Genomic DNA, 16,079 nt, shown 5'->3' with positions numbered 1-16,079 from the left:
ACAGAGAAGCCCAATAAAAGACCCATGAAAACACACAAACAAAAGAATAACATTGCGTAAAAAAAAGGAAAAAAGAAGAAAGAAATCAATTTAAATGAGTTTATATGAATTGAGACTTTAAGACAGTGTGACTTCTGTGACCTACAGTACTCCTGCCACACACACACATCTGTATTCTACGAGACCAAGACAGAGGTGTCGCGAGACCAAGGTCGAGAGACTACATAAACCGGGTTAACCATTTTAATATTTCATTTTGGTTGACGTCAGACGATTTTATTCAGCAAAGACAGACCCTTCGTGCCTAAAGGGTTAAAGCCTCCCTTCCTCTCTCTCTCTCTAAAACACACACACACAGTTAACATTCCAGCAGATGACCACCTCACTTAATAAACACCAATCACCTCCTACACACGTGCCTACCCTAGCAAGTAACCACACGGTGTAAACATCTGGATGCCTTGAATTTATCCATTAATATAAAATGTGTCTCTTAATCTACCCGAGTTTACCCATTAATCTACCTGAAATTTTCTCGTCTGTCACTTTACCCATTAATCTACGTTTTCTGATTTTTACCCATTTCATTCAACCTCAACTTCACCAATTACTCGACCCTGAATTTTGACACGAAGTTTACCTCGAATATAACCTGTAGTTAACCTAATATTTACTTACGGATTAAATTCCAGAGTATCACCTTGAATTTAACTTTTACGTCATTTTCAGCCAGCGATCATTACATCAAGGGGGGGCAGTGGGTGAGAGGGGGGTTATGACCTCCTATACTGACCGAGGAGCAATTTACCGGCATTTACCAACAACACTGCGGTAATAACACTTAACCTAGAGTCCAGTAAGTGCGTGTGGTTACTGCTGGTTAACTCATTGTCCATTTATAACCAGTGCGTACATAGATGTTCATTGGATGTTCTTGCGGTAACTGGTAACCCTTAATGTATTGTTCGGGTTACTCAATGCAATTATTATTTTTTCGGGGTTACTCATTGTGCGTGTATAGTTCGTTGCATATGCATGGTATTCATTGCATTACTGAAGGGGTTACACACTGTTTGACCATTGTTATTCATTGTGTATTCAGTTACTCATGGTTACACACTATACACATTAATTATACACTACACCTTCATATTTACTCACTACACACACACACACACGGATACTCACTACACACCCACGGTCACTCACCACACACTCATGGTTACTCACGATACGTCCATTGGTGTGCTTTTCCACAATGGTGAACTTTTTGGGTGGTACAAGTTCTCAGTTTTTCTCACAGGATGTCGAAGAGACAAGGCGAGAGTGAATGGTTGACTTACCTGGAAGAAGAAAGTGTCATTAATTTTACATACCTATATAGATTAGGTAAACACATAAATTAAAACACAAGAGGAAACACACATTAAGGAATTTTTCATAATAATCCTAATCATCATTAAATTGCTTTATGTCATCACAGTAAATTGTCTTATTAGTAGCAAGGATGCCTTACCTCCCTTCCCTCCTTACTCCACTCCCCTCACACTCTCACTCCCCCTCACCCCCATCTTCACTCACCTCCCTCACACTCTCCCCTCTTATTCCTACTCCCGTGTACAGTAGGGGCAGCTGCTGGGTGAGGGGTGAGGGGGGAAGCAGGGGTGAGGGGGAAGCAGGGGTGGGGGTAACTTTGAGGGCTTCATCAGTCTGTAGTAAGGGTTGTGCCCCGTCTCCTGGCTGGCTAACTCTACCTCTATCCCCTCCACTATCTACACCTCCAACACTACCTCTACTTCCGCCACTACCTCCTCCACCACTATCTCCATCCCTACCTCTACTTCCGCCACTACCTCCACCTCAACCATTACGTACCTCTACTTTCGTCACCTCCAAAAATTGACATACACCTAAAAAATATTTTTCTTCATCTCCAAGACACTAACCACCATTTCCAACTTCCAAGACAGTGACCACCATCTCCAAAACACTACTGGTCTTCATCCTCAAGTCACACCGTGGCCTTCAAGACACTAGCCATCCATCATCTCCAAGAACAGTGACTCCAAGCAAGATGATCATTACCTCACCTCCAAGACAATGACATTCAACTCCAAGACCTTCACTGCTTCCAACAATCAACCACCGTGACCTCTACCATTAAGTCCAATAACATCATTTTCACCACCACTAACACTCCATCACTATTTCTACACCACTATCGTCACTGTAAACACTCACGTTATTGTTATTTAATGTTATCGATGCTGTCTGTGTGCCCTTAATTGTTTGCTGTATGACTCAGTGAACAGGTAACACAGGTGGCAGTACTCCCACACCTCCTGGGGGCCTCTGACGCCTTATCGACCTCCCGTTATCTTATCATCTGCCCCAGGAGCCACAAGTATCCCCACCCGGACGCCACCACATTCATGGATTCCTGTCCGTTTACGTCACCTGTCCTCCCATCCACCCTCCTTGACACTCACCTCACACCCACCTACCCTCCCTCCCTCCTTCCACTACACCCTCCTCCCATCCACCTACCCTCCCTCCCTCCCTCATTCCACTGCACCCTCCTCCCACCCACCCACCTACCCTCCCTCCCCCCACCCACCTACCTTTCCTCCTCCCATCATTACACACTCCCACCCCCTCCCTCCCTTGCACCATCATGTTGACACCGTGGACCAGGCAGTCATCTTCACGCATCAACCTGTCCATTACGTTGCAACCCCCCCCCCCATTACACTCGTCGGCTCACTGAAGCATTGCACGCTATTGGGTCATTGGAGCATTGCATGTTATTGTACCATTTTAACAATTCTCGAGTTATTTTATCATTAATCGGTCTTACGGCATTTTTAAATAGTACCCGTTTGTTTAATGCCTCCAGCTGTTCTCTCAAGTGAATTACTTGCATTTATGCCTTCGGGTGTTCTAGTCATGACCTGTTTTTATGCCTTCAGCTATTCTCCCAAGTCAATTAACTACACTTATGCCCGAAGGTGTTCTCGAGTCTTGACATGTATTTTATGCCTAGATTAAAACATACATCAATAGGTTCAAATATAATAAATCTTGGTTCACAACACAACACTGTTCAGGTTCAAAGGTCAATCTCCAGGCTCACAAAATATAAAACTTACCTGGTCATAACAATATATTTCAAACAGTAACCTAACCAAATATTACAGGAACAGTATTCAAAGTTTATTGACTGTTCAAGGAAGACAGAGAACAACAAATAAGTTAACAGGTTCGTTAAACATTATAATATCGTAATTATAATAATAATAATAATAATAATAATAGTAACTCATATTTACAATACAATAATATATCAACAATTTCCTTTCGAGTGCCAACTGTTTACAAAACTTGACTCCTGGATGAGAAACAAACTCGTCTTGTAATCCGATGCGTTTTTACATCGTCACGTAATACCTGATTAGTGAAGACGGATTCTGGCCGACGCGCGAACACCTTGCCGGCCTCAGCTCTTGGTGGCTCTGTTCTAGAATAAGCTGTGGCCTCTGGTACTGGCCCAAGACAAGACAAGGATCCCATGACGATTAGGCACCCCGACTATTTCACCTGAAGACATCCTAATAATCACCTAACCTAACCTGACCTTCCTCGTCATTTAGCGTTAGGAAGGTTAATCATTAGGTGAAATAAATCGGGGGGTTCCTAATACGAGGTCCCATTATAAAACTTCAAGGCAATACGAAGACAAGAGTACTAAACCAACCAGTCAGGAGATACGTCTGGTGGTGACGTCATCAAGCAACCTTCAAAGGCAACCCAACCGCCCAGGGACATTCCTAACGGTGACGTCATCAAGCAACCTTCAAAGGCAACCCAACCGCCCAGGGACATTCCTAACGGTGACGTCATCAGTGGGTGGGCAAGGTGGGTTGGTATGCCCGCCAACATAATAAATTAAAACCACCACTTTGTCGATCATTCCAGGAGCTTCTAATTAATGGCTCCTCAATAATTTAGTTTCAATCAATGCTATCTACTTATCAATCAATCAATCTATTTTTCAACTTCATTTAGTTCTCGACAAATGGGGGAGTAAGAGGTTGACCCAATTTCACAAAACAAAATATAATATTTCTCGATTTTTCAGTTCAATAATCCCCATTTCCTTAACTTGCTTCATAAGTGCCAAGACCAAATAGTGAAATAGTATTAGCATATTCCAGCAATATTAATTACCATTCATTTAGTTGTAATTTTTTCACTAATACTGTCTTTACTATTTACTTATTTTTAACTCTTAAGGCTATTTATCTATTACTATTATTTACCATTATTTCTATTACGGTCTTATCATTGCAACTACTTTTATCATTATCATATCTATTACTTTACTTCCCAGGGGTGACTCACGCTACAGTACCGCTAACATCACGACCTGACACCCACCACCAAGCTACCACTCCCACCGGAACAGATTACGATATGAATCTCCACAATTTCCTTCCTTCTTCAGTAATATGTCGGGGTTTACAGCTCTTACGATCGTCTTTTGTTCATTCATAAACACCCGGGACAGATTCGTGTATAAATAAAATAATCACATTTATAATTTTTATATTAAATTGGTGGTTAAACGTCAAATAAATATATAGGGGACTTTTTTTTAGATATATCGTGTGTCCTTGTTTAAAAGTTGTGGCCATGTGTAAAAGTTAGATCTTAAAATGTGCGGCCATGCTTACAAGTTTCAACTCTATATGTGGCCATGCTTACAAGTTTCAACTCTATATGTGGCCATGCTTACAAGTTTCAACTCTATACGCGACCATGCTGACAAGTTAAAGCTAATAAGTGACCATAATTTAGAATAGAAACGTAAATGTAGATCTTAAGACTTGACCAAATTGTGCTATTAACAACAGAGGGGCCAGTTCTTAACAACAGTGACACTTGACGTACTGTATAATGCCAGAAAGAACTCTACCGTATTTTAGCATTTAAGAACAAGTCTATAGAACTCCTAGATCACACTATCAAGAATCCTAGAATAATGTGAGAACTTAAGTCTTCCTTCATAATTCTTAAAGTTGTGTGCTATAGAAACTAGACACGTAGACTAAATGAACCCTGGCAACTTAAGTTTATAAAACAAAACTATAACATTTATGGCATCATCAGCAGGTAGATATTAACATGCATGACCTAGAACTGGTCAATAGCAACACTTGACCAAAAACAAAATCCACCGCGCGTGACAAGGATACACCGAGCAGGCCAGGAAACATAAACTGGGATGACTAAAGGAAGCCAACAAGTGTCGCAACGAATGAAATACAGTAATAAAATTTCTAGCGGCAATGGGGGAAATCAAAGAGTCAACCTTCAGTACAGCAAATTACCAAGAGACATCCAAAGGGCTTCAACTAATGCAATGGAAACAACTAGACGATATTAACTATGCTAGAAAGCGCTCGACAAATAACATTAATTCTAACAGCAGTTAACAACAATTAGCTATGCAAGAAGTAACTGATTCACTGTTGATATTTCAGAGAGCAGGTGTACAAACAATTACTAATTCCAGCCAGGGTGAAGGCTTGGCTGTGGGATAATGTAAACAACACTAGCACTAACGTAACCTTCGAGTCTAGTCAAACGTGCCTCACTGTCTGATAAACATAGTTTTGTTCTGCCTTTGCTTTTCTCAATCTGCTCTTATTGTTTCTCCCAATCATTTTCTATCTCTAATTTTTGCAACACGACTCAAAACAACTTAGCCCTAACGCAATGCCAGTTCAGCATAATGATGAAGCGATGCTCTCTCTTCCTCTCGGGGCTCTCGAGAAGTTCTAAGTGGAGGACTCCCTGTAAAAGTAGGAAGGCGCCAAGTTGTGCCGCAGCTGCAGACACATGACCCCGAAGGCTGAAGATTGATGAGAGTACTAGTGGAGAGCTTCCCCCCCCCCCCCTTATGAAAAATCTAGTTTAAGAAATACGAGTACAGTTTTAGGCACTCTTGAAGTAAATTTCCCCTTTAAATATTCCCTTAAAATTTTTTGACATTATGTAAACCAAACATACCTAGAACCAACGATAATTGTGTACACTTCAGAATGGCGAAATCAACAATGGCAGCTGTATACATCCATCCATCTTTTATCTATCTCACTGTCTTTCTCACCATTACACACTCTCACTGCGTACCAGGTCGGATGTAAGGGAGTTGTCTCGAGTGACCTACCGAACATGGCAAGTTTTCTCATGAGTACTCCGGTTTCTTCCTGTGTAACTACAATGAACCATTATCTACGCGAACAACCCGGGGCTTCCTTCTCCCGTCAGTGGTAAACAAATATATTATTCACCTTTGTTGTCTCTACTAATCTCAAAGTCTATCTAGAGAGAGAGGACATGCACACTCGGCTGGGTTATGTGGATCACCTGATGAATAGTCACCAGTTTATTTCACCTTAAGAGTAACAATCCACTAAACTAACCTAACCTAACAGCCGTAGGTAACGTTAAGGTGTTTAATCATCAGGTAAAATAAGCTGGAGCAGATCTTCAGATGATCCCTACTAGTAAAGCACCATAAGTCAGTGAATCTGAGTGTCATAATCACCACAAACTTCCGTCAGTAATTGGCCATTAAGTGGAGCTGTGAGCCGCTTTCCCGCTCGCGACTGGCAGGCGGTGGCAGCAGTCGTGACGTCACATTCACCATCTGGGCTGGTGCGAGCTAACGGGTTAACATTCAATAAACTAATCTAAAAGTATCAGTACAAGTGTAAATTAATAAATAAAATGTAGGTACGGTAATTCCAACATGGCGGCACTATCCCAAAAGTGACGCCTTAATTGACCCAAACACGGTTGAAAATGTACCTAAAGCGGCCCTCTTCCCAGCCAAAGTTTACACCCGCCAAGTCCTGAATACATTGTATACACTGAGCATGCGCCAGCCGGATGTTATTGCTCGGAAGTACAGGACGCGGATTCTTTAAAATAAATATGAACCTTTTCTCCCTTAACTGGACATTTACAAATTTATCTGAATTGCACACTTAAGTAACAATACAAATCTGCAGGACAAAATTGCACTGAAATTACCCCGAGAGCCTACAGTAGGCCCATGTCGTGTTTTATTCTCAGTTGGGTGAAGATCACTACGTACGAAGCTTTAAGAGGCAGGACCCTGCACATTCAACCTTGAGGTTAGGTAAAGTCAATATCTTTACGTGAAACACCAAGTTATTTTGGCGTTTTACGAGTATATCCTGATACCTGTATTGTTGTTAAACTGTACTGCTTGTTCTCGGTATCTGTATGTAAATACACTATAGCACTAAAGCAGCTTTTTCACACGACTATTTAAGATGATAAAGCATAAAACCTAACAGAAACTATTGTCTGTTTAACAATCTTGTACATAGCGACACTGAAGCAGTGCCCAGAAGCTAGTAGCATCTACCGGTGTGAAACTCCTCACTGGCGACCCTCGTTCTTTCACATATTGCGGTTGAAAATCTATTAACCAATTGGATAATTATATATGTAGTGTATTGGTTACCTGTAAGGTGATAGCCGTGAAAGTTTTGGGTCTATCCAGCTTAGTAATGTCACTTCCTGTAAAATGCATTTTCATTATGCGGTGCATCGTAAGACGGCCTTCATGCTCTAGCAGCGTCTATTACAACCCTGTAGACAGTGAATCTTGTTAAGGCGTCTGTTAGCAGTACACAATGATGTGCCAGGCATTGGTATCATACTGGACCAGCTCAGTCACTATGCGATGGTAACCAAAGGTTTACCAAGACATTGTTTCAGACTGGTAGGTCGCCCTGCTAGTGATGGTTCGCCGCACTATTCTTAGGACACTGACAAATGTACAGTATATAAATCACAATTTTTTCGCGGACAAGAGGCAGAGCTGTGTCTGTCTTGGTGCGTGCATAGTGCTGCCTATATACAGCCGGCATTAACCACTCTACTCACGCGAGTCCGTCAGCGTTAGTAATTAGGCGCCTGGATGTTAATCGAGCGGTGGATCGGGAGAAATCGTTGGCCAGTGCGGTTAGTGAAGTGTTCGGTCTTCCTGGGCTCTACTTTGGCAACGCATTATACAGCTCGTTAACCATGGGTGTGGTTATTGTGTTGGCGGCAGCTTCTCTTTAAACAACACAACGCTTACCTCAGATGTCCTTCCAGACTTTTGTCTTCAAGTCGTCATCATCATCAACCTACTTACAACAGTGTATAATATCTTACTACAACAATTATCAGTATATTCGCAGGTTTTCATTTACAAAACAACTCACCAAGGTTCAAAGTAAAAAATCCTAAATTACAGTACAATGATCATTCAGGAAAAAGGAAAAATTACTTCACCAGGAATTACTCCTATGGACTGCTAAGACATCAAGACATGAGTGGCCTAGTAATCGAGTAACTGACTGGTACATCAGTATCTGGGTTACATCCTGGGTGGGTGACTGACTAGGATATATTAACACCAAAACAATTACAGCCTAGAAACGAATTAACATACTTAGTTTAGTTAAAAATCGCACCTACTTTTCTTACCATAGTCATAAGACCTAAACCAAACTTACTAAACTGAACAGGTCCTTGAAATCCTCTCAGTAAGTTTTGACTTAGTTACTAAACATTTAAATAAATTTGGAGTTGTTTTTTATATTGTTGTCCATTAAGTATGTCATTTACTGGGTCCCATACAGTATATTTATAATATATTTCATTCATTCTGAGGGTTGGCGACCACAGTCCTCCACCCTAAACGTTCTCAGGCTGTTTTTACCAAACCTCCAAGGTTTTATAATTCTATGGGGACCCAATTTTTTATTTCATTCATCCATCCCAATTTCTGCCTTCCCTTGTAACTTCTACCCCTAACCTTGCTCATTAATGTGTGTTATTATCCCTGCATCCCTAATTATAAGACCGAAGTATCTAATTTTTCTGTACATTCCATTAAACACTGTTACATCTGAACCTGCACTATACCCAACAAGTCATGACAGAAGCTCTTATGAAGGCACAGTACGTCGCGCAAAGCCGCCATTAGAGCAGCTACGCCATCAGTGGAATTTCCGAGAACAAACTTATAACAATCGATAGACCCCCAAAAAGTGTCTGTGTGCCCAATTTGTGTTTTAATTACAAAGAGATTCCTTTGGCAGTCCGCTCCACCAAAATTAGGGTTTTCGTGTTTACTCTCATTACTTAACCCACGCCGTAGTTCACATCTCCGTTTTCTGCTACCGTCTTACACTTACCCCTCAAGCACTCTCACCGAGACACTAATTTCTCCTGGACGTACATTCACGCATCTGACACTTTTTCACCAGTTACACTCACTCATCCTCATCCGAGTCAGAGGAGCTGACATTCATTGACCTCTCACGTCTACACTCACCTGACGCCATTTCACCACCCATTCTCTTCTGACATTCATAAGCTAATAACACTCACTGGGTATTTTTCTCGACTGTTAGGTTAAGTTGCCACTTGACGTTGTGGCTCCTCCCCAACACATACACATTCGGAAAGGCGCACAAATATAATAAAAACAAATACAAACATTGTCAAAACAAACACGAACATTACAATCAAAATACACACAACAACACAAATCAAAACACCCACACACAAAGAAATCACACACCATCTCGTTATACACCTGGCGTCCATCACCAGGTATAAAGAACGTCACAGTAGGAGCAAGATCTCGCCCACCCAAGTAAGACCGCGTGATAACTCCCCGCACGGAGGACTTAGTCTGGCGTAACAGGAACCAACTCTCACTCCACGTGGAAAGTAGTATAATTAACGAAAACATAACATGTAAATAACTCAACGATGGTAGATGATGACGAATAGAAATTCCTGAGATTCGTGAGTTATTTTTGCACCTCTCGAGATCATGTGAGAACGTATTCATACCTGGCTCACTCTAGCTATGATTTATGGTTGATAATATAGCGTTGGAAATCCAGACACACTACCGTATCTTGGCGAGTTCTATTAACCCCAGTTACAATAAAAACTATTTGTTTACATCTACGAATCCTGGCCCATGTCACCCAGAAAGTTTTACAGCTAAAATGAATCGTCTACGAAAACTGTAGCCGAGCCATTTAGGGGTGTGTGTGAAGAGTAATTAAGAGTATTAGCAATGCATATTTCGACCTTATATTTCCTCGAAAGAGGAAATAAAAGAACCCCTCTAGATTAATTACAAAAGTCTCAAGAGGAATCACACCGAAATTCTACCGTAGTTATGTGTGTTCTCTCATCTACAGCTATGATGAAAACAGTGACTTGTGGATCTTTTAAATTCATGGCCAGAATCTTAAAACGTACGAGGAAATGAAAATGACACTTGATATGCCCAGCGGTGGCCCAGACAAAGATGTGACGGAGGTATTGGCTATGAGGTAACGGTAGAGTGTGAAGTATGGCGAGAGGCCCCGTTTTCCGCGCATCCCTCAGTGCCAGCTGCTGTTGTTACCCGTTAGGCGTGAGCGCGTGCACGAGTCTTATATCAACATGATACTCACTGAAAAAATCTTAAACATTACCAATTTAGAGTCAAAATCTGATAACCTTTACGGCAGAGTCTCCTTACCAACAATGATTTATTTATACCAAGCAATCCGAGTGGGGTTTCTCAGTAGCCATGTACAGTCACCCACAAAAGTCCTGTTGCTTCTCCTCCTGAACCACGAACCCCGAGATTCAGACTCGTGAAACCGAAGCATTTACGGACAGAATAATGCATGTGTCTACTGCTTCGGGTTCACGAGTCTAAATCTCGGGGATCGTGGTTCAGGAAGAGTGGAGACAGGACTTTAGTGGGTGACTGTACTTCCACTATGAGTGCAACATATTTACAAATACCTAACTGCCTAGTACAGTATCCTGAAAAAATATAACGAAAATACGAGCCTAATACAAGTTTACCTAGAGTAATAGAGTCACAAATACCTATTATCTGGTATCTAGGCATTACGGACTGACACAGTTAACACTTGAAAACTTCTAAAAATCTAAAATAAAATATAAACACTCGCCTAGTCATCTGAACTGGAAGTAGCCAACATGATAAGGTATTGGTGTCATGATAAATAGCACTCACCCAAAAGACAAGTGCGCACTAACCTGGTCCACAGACATAATTCCACTCGACAATTTCTCACGGAAAAAAATCCAACCATAACTAGAATGCACTTCAGCGAGGCACCAACTTACAGAGCGCGGTGGTATACATTTTCCAAAGTTGTGACCCTGACCCCTCTCAACCACCAAAATAAAGCAGCTCTAGGGATGGTCACTGTAAATATATGCGACAAAAATCAAAAGTACAATAGACCCTTTTTCCGTTCTCGTATAATGTTGCCGACTACACTTATAGGCAGCTGTGACCGACCAATACACGCGACCCTGTTGGCTTGAGTCATAAAACAAAAGAAATCCCACCACCTCGAGATTCTCCACATCCGAACACCTTGTGGTTATGTAAGGTTCTGCAGTGTGAGATTTTATTATTTAACCTGAACGTAATAAGAAGCCAGGAACTTAATAACGTAATTATCAAGAAACTACAAGAAACTAATACTCTAGTAGCTCATTAATAACTTAGATAATGAGAAAAATTTAAGTACCCACAAGCCAAACTATCAGATTAACAAGTAAACCTACTTAATGACCAAGACAACAGAGACGATACACTTAAGAGCCTAGTCACCAAGGCCACTTGTAGGCCTATATCTAATAACTAGATTTCGACGTATACTGTACATGTAACCAACAGCCTAGTGATTACAAACACAATTATAGGCCTACTATATCAGTATACATAATAACTAGATTTCGACAATTACACGTTACTAACAGCCTATTAACCACACGCACACACACAAATAACAACTTATATTATCGATGGTAAGAAGGTAATCTAAGGAGCTGATTGCATACCAGAGGAGGCAATCATCTGATAAGGTGGAAGGCTGGCTGGCGTTATCACTACTCACTGCTCGTAAACTTATAAGGTACTCGAAGATAAACAAGAAATTGGGCCTTTGGCATTTAGTCTTCTGGAGAATACCTACAAACCCTGATAAGAGGATTATCTACATACCTCTTCCTCTCTCTAGTCTCATCCATGCATTACAGCCCATCAGATCACTACTACCCAACTCAAGCATATACCACCATCCACTCAACCAAAAATTAGTACCAGCCATCCAGAAACCACTACTCACACACAACCAAACTCCACTACTACCCACCCACCCAAGTAAACGTCTATTCTCACTAGAAAAAAACACCACACACTTAAGCAATCATCAACACTATTATCCAATAATCACCATTCAGGCAACAGTAAACCATACAAAACAATTTATCATACCGCACTGTGGACACACCGAACAACTTTCCTAAGCAGGTGGTGACGTCTGCAAAAATTTTAACAATTGAGAAAAGATTGGACAAGTACCGGGAAGGCGAAGGTGTCATTCTCGATCACTTCTGAATATACACATGTTGTAAAGCTGCTACCACCAGGGACACGTAAGACACTGAACAGTAAATAATATTCTTTGTATTATTTTCCCAGTATGCAAAATAGATTTTGGTGGTTTGGGTGAGCCAGTGACATAATCCTACCAAAAAACTTCCCACAGTCCAACAACCAAAACAATAAAAGAGAGCAAAATCCCACCAACTGAAGTTTCTTTTCGTTTCAATATTCTGTAAAGTTGAGGAAGTTTGCCCAGTAGTCTCAGTTAAGTTTTTGCACCTGTTAACTGATTATGCCCGAAAACCGCAATTCCCCAACTGCCGTATGCCTGAAGGAGTTACCCGAAGGACAATTATCTACCTGAATAGACACGAAAGACATACTGTTGACTGAATATAATGAACACTAACTGAATATGCTCGAAGGACACTATTCTCCAGACTAAATATGCACCTTTTCTCGGATGTTAGGTCTTCCGGGGGCAATTTAGGTTTCCATGCCTATACAGTAATACAGATGAAGAAATTTAGCTCGAAAAAAGTGTCTTTCCAGCAAATCTGGTAAAATAAAAACTGCGCTTCAGATTAGGATGTACCAAAATAAATGCTTTCCCACAACTCGTTACGCGGAAAGTTCAGTGCACGAGGCTCCAAGTCTGGAAATGTTCTCACCCCACTTCACGTATCTAGAGTTTGAAAGGTTCGTACTTTAATTCCTAATCGTGAGTCAATAAAGGTGTTTGATCACCTGATTCCCCCTCCCTAGCTGTCTGGGAAAGCTTCTTCAGGTGGAGCGGGCAGAGGTGGAGAATCTTCAGGGGAGGTCAGGACAAGTGGGCGTGTGCTGTGTGACCTTAACCTGACCTGACACAGCAATTAGATGACCTGACCTGAGCGGATTGGGTGGGGAATCTTCGGAGAACACGGAGGGGGGAAGGGGGTGGTATTCCTAAGGTGGTCCAACGCATTTTTTTTTTGGCTAAGTTAAGAAGTACCAATAAAATGAAGTGGAAATGCGTTATTTTGATTATAGTGCGAATATAAACATGCTAATCCTAATAAACCTGGAGCCCATTAACCGATACACAAAGGTTCCCACGCCATAAATGAAGAAGTGAAGTATCCATCCAAACTATTTATTTATAAGGTAGAATTCAGTGTAGAAACCTTTACAAATTATTCTTGACTTAAATTCAACCTTTCAATAGCTACTTAGTGATTGTATATGGCTGTAGAGTCTAAATGTTACACTGCTGCTAATTTTGGACGTCATTTTGATTTTTTTGCACCAATCTTACATTTCGTAGCGAGGAATATGCATAACTTCTATGAACCTTCGTGATTCCGACTCATATTTATTCTAATAAAAATGCAGGAAACTGAGCATTACATATATTATTAACTTACAATAAAGCATGAAATAATAGAACTCCTTAGCAAACATGTAAAATAATAGAACTCAATTAAATTTATTAAGAGACATACACGTTATATAACTTGCATTGTGCCCATACTTTACACTCACGTGACAGCTCAAAATTGTTTTCACAAAAACAAGAAACAATAACTTACCCATCGCTGTCGCCTCAAGGTGAAGTAGTTCTCGTCTGCCTTTTTCTTCTCCGTCTTTCTTTCCAGGCTACATGTCTCCAACTTCTCTTTCTTTCTCCTTATACTCACAAACAAATTCGATTTGATCTTATCTTGTAAATCACTCACTGTGGAAGACATTTTGAATAACACTCAAAGTCGGAAAAAGTAATATAATTTTGGTTATGTTCAAATAAGTATGTAGTTTCACTGAAGAAACACGGCGGAGAAAAGATCGACACCCTACCACTTCCAGAGACTAACCCAAACTGGCGGGTGTTGGTTCGCGTTGCTCGCAGGAACCTTTATAAACCCTTGTCACGGTTGTACATAATTAATCGTTATAACTCAGCAAATATTTATGTTATGCCTATATAAAAGATCTATGCATTACCAAATTGAATGCTGATATTCGTTTACAAAACAGATATAAGTGTACACTGTTGGAAAACGAATAACTATGGGTACCGGTTGTAGATGTGGCACCACCGCACCTTCAGGTAATCCCAGGTACACCTGCAACGATCATGACGAGGAGTTGACAACACACCACCAAATATTAACTGCAACCGTTGTTATTTTTTTTTTCAGTTGCAGCTCTTTGCATCAATACATAACCACTTATGAGTACCGCATTAGTATGCTTAGGTAGAGCATAATTCAACCAGGCTAAAGTACGAAGACATCTTGCGCGTCACTCCTAAGAAAGTGTTTATAAATAACTGTTGATCAATAAATGCAAGACTTTAGCATCGCTAGACTGCAAGCTGGAGGTTATATTATATTATTTTTTTTCTCATTTGTACGGGTATCCTTTATCTTTTTTTCCGTTAAGTATCTGGTAATTATTATAGGCAAGTCGTTGGCAATTATAATGGCAATTTGCGTCGTTATCCAGGGCAGGATACTCAGAAGTATTTGTTATATTATATCTCCCAGTTAACTCTGTAAATCGTTCATAGAGGTTGTAAGTCCTGTCTGTAGTGATACTCAAAAACAATAACCCTTCATCTTGTGTCGGAGGGCCTGTAATAGAATAAACCCCGACAAAGCGAATATATTTCTTGATTCCATAAACAGCATACAGTATTCCTTCCAAGCTATGATAATCCTCATTACAGCTGTTTTATCAGAGAATAGTCCAGGAAATAAGTTTCATATGATATTTCAATGAAAAATATTAAAAGATAAAATCTAATCAGTCGGTGTTTGTTTATGTTTTAGCAGGCAAGATGGAGTTGATCGATGTACAGTTGCAGAGGTTCTACATAATTATTTCCTCAATGTGAAATTTTGAAGCTGTGTAAGGAATTAGACACCTTTTTTAGGGTGGAGAACGAAAGGGTTATAGCTAGCCTGTATCGACTAGCACCCAATTGCTATTATTTATACTTTTCATAATAATTTTTATTATAAAATATGCAATAGTTTCTTGAATCGTTTCGTAGAGTTTAAGAAGGTTTTATTGTGAACTGTAAATATATTTTCTATTAAATTTAGTTGTAATCTTTGTGTGAAATATAGTTATAGTTTTGTTTAATTTGTGGCAAATAAACAAGAAGTTTAAATATAGTCCTTGGGCTATAGAATATGGGTGAGACACAGACGTAATTTATCAGTATACTTTTATCCCACAAAACAATACTGTCAGCTATATGTATGTACTTTATCTTTTACCTGAATCATTCACTTCCCTGTGGATATAGAGAAATTATAGTTATTCCGCATAAAAATCTATAAAGACAACGAAATTATCACCTACCATAACTCTTCCCTATCGGCGCGAAACAGCGGTCGCTGGTTATTTTATTACATACATACTTGATTTTGATTGGCTACCTACTCATGCTGATGAACTCGATTATCCAATGGCAAGACAGGATTTGGTCGCTTCATTTCCGAGGTAACACGGCCATGCTCTCTAGCCCGCCGAATTTGAACGGAGCCACGAACAT

At 40.4% G+C, this 16,079-nt stretch overlaps 1 protein-coding gene across 1 annotated transcript in view; it reads right to left on the bottom strand.

Moving 5' to 3' along the window:
* The window catches only part of LOC121870770 (rhophilin-2-like), a 129,377-nt gene extending 114,996 nt beyond the window's left edge, over positions 1 to 14,381 (bottom strand). Inside the window, exon 1 of the mRNA XM_042372717.1 lies at positions 14,107 to 14,381. Within this exon, the coding sequence (XP_042228651.1) occupies positions 14,107 to 14,265 (159 nt within the window). The 5' untranslated portion in view covers positions 14,266 to 14,381. The remainder of the gene's footprint in view (positions 1 to 14,106) is intronic.
* Positions 14,382 to 16,079: the final 1,698 nt, after the last annotated feature.

Source organism: Homarus americanus, unplaced genomic scaffold (genome assembly GCF_018991925.1).
Source record: "Homarus americanus isolate GMGI-L3 unplaced genomic scaffold, GMGI_Hamer_2.0 scaffold49310, whole genome shotgun sequence".
NCBI classification, from domain to species: Eukaryota; Metazoa; Arthropoda; class Malacostraca; order Decapoda; family Nephropidae; genus Homarus; species Homarus americanus.
The sequence above is the reverse complement of the archived record's forward strand: the minus strand, read 5'-3'. Positions and strand labels throughout refer to the sequence as shown.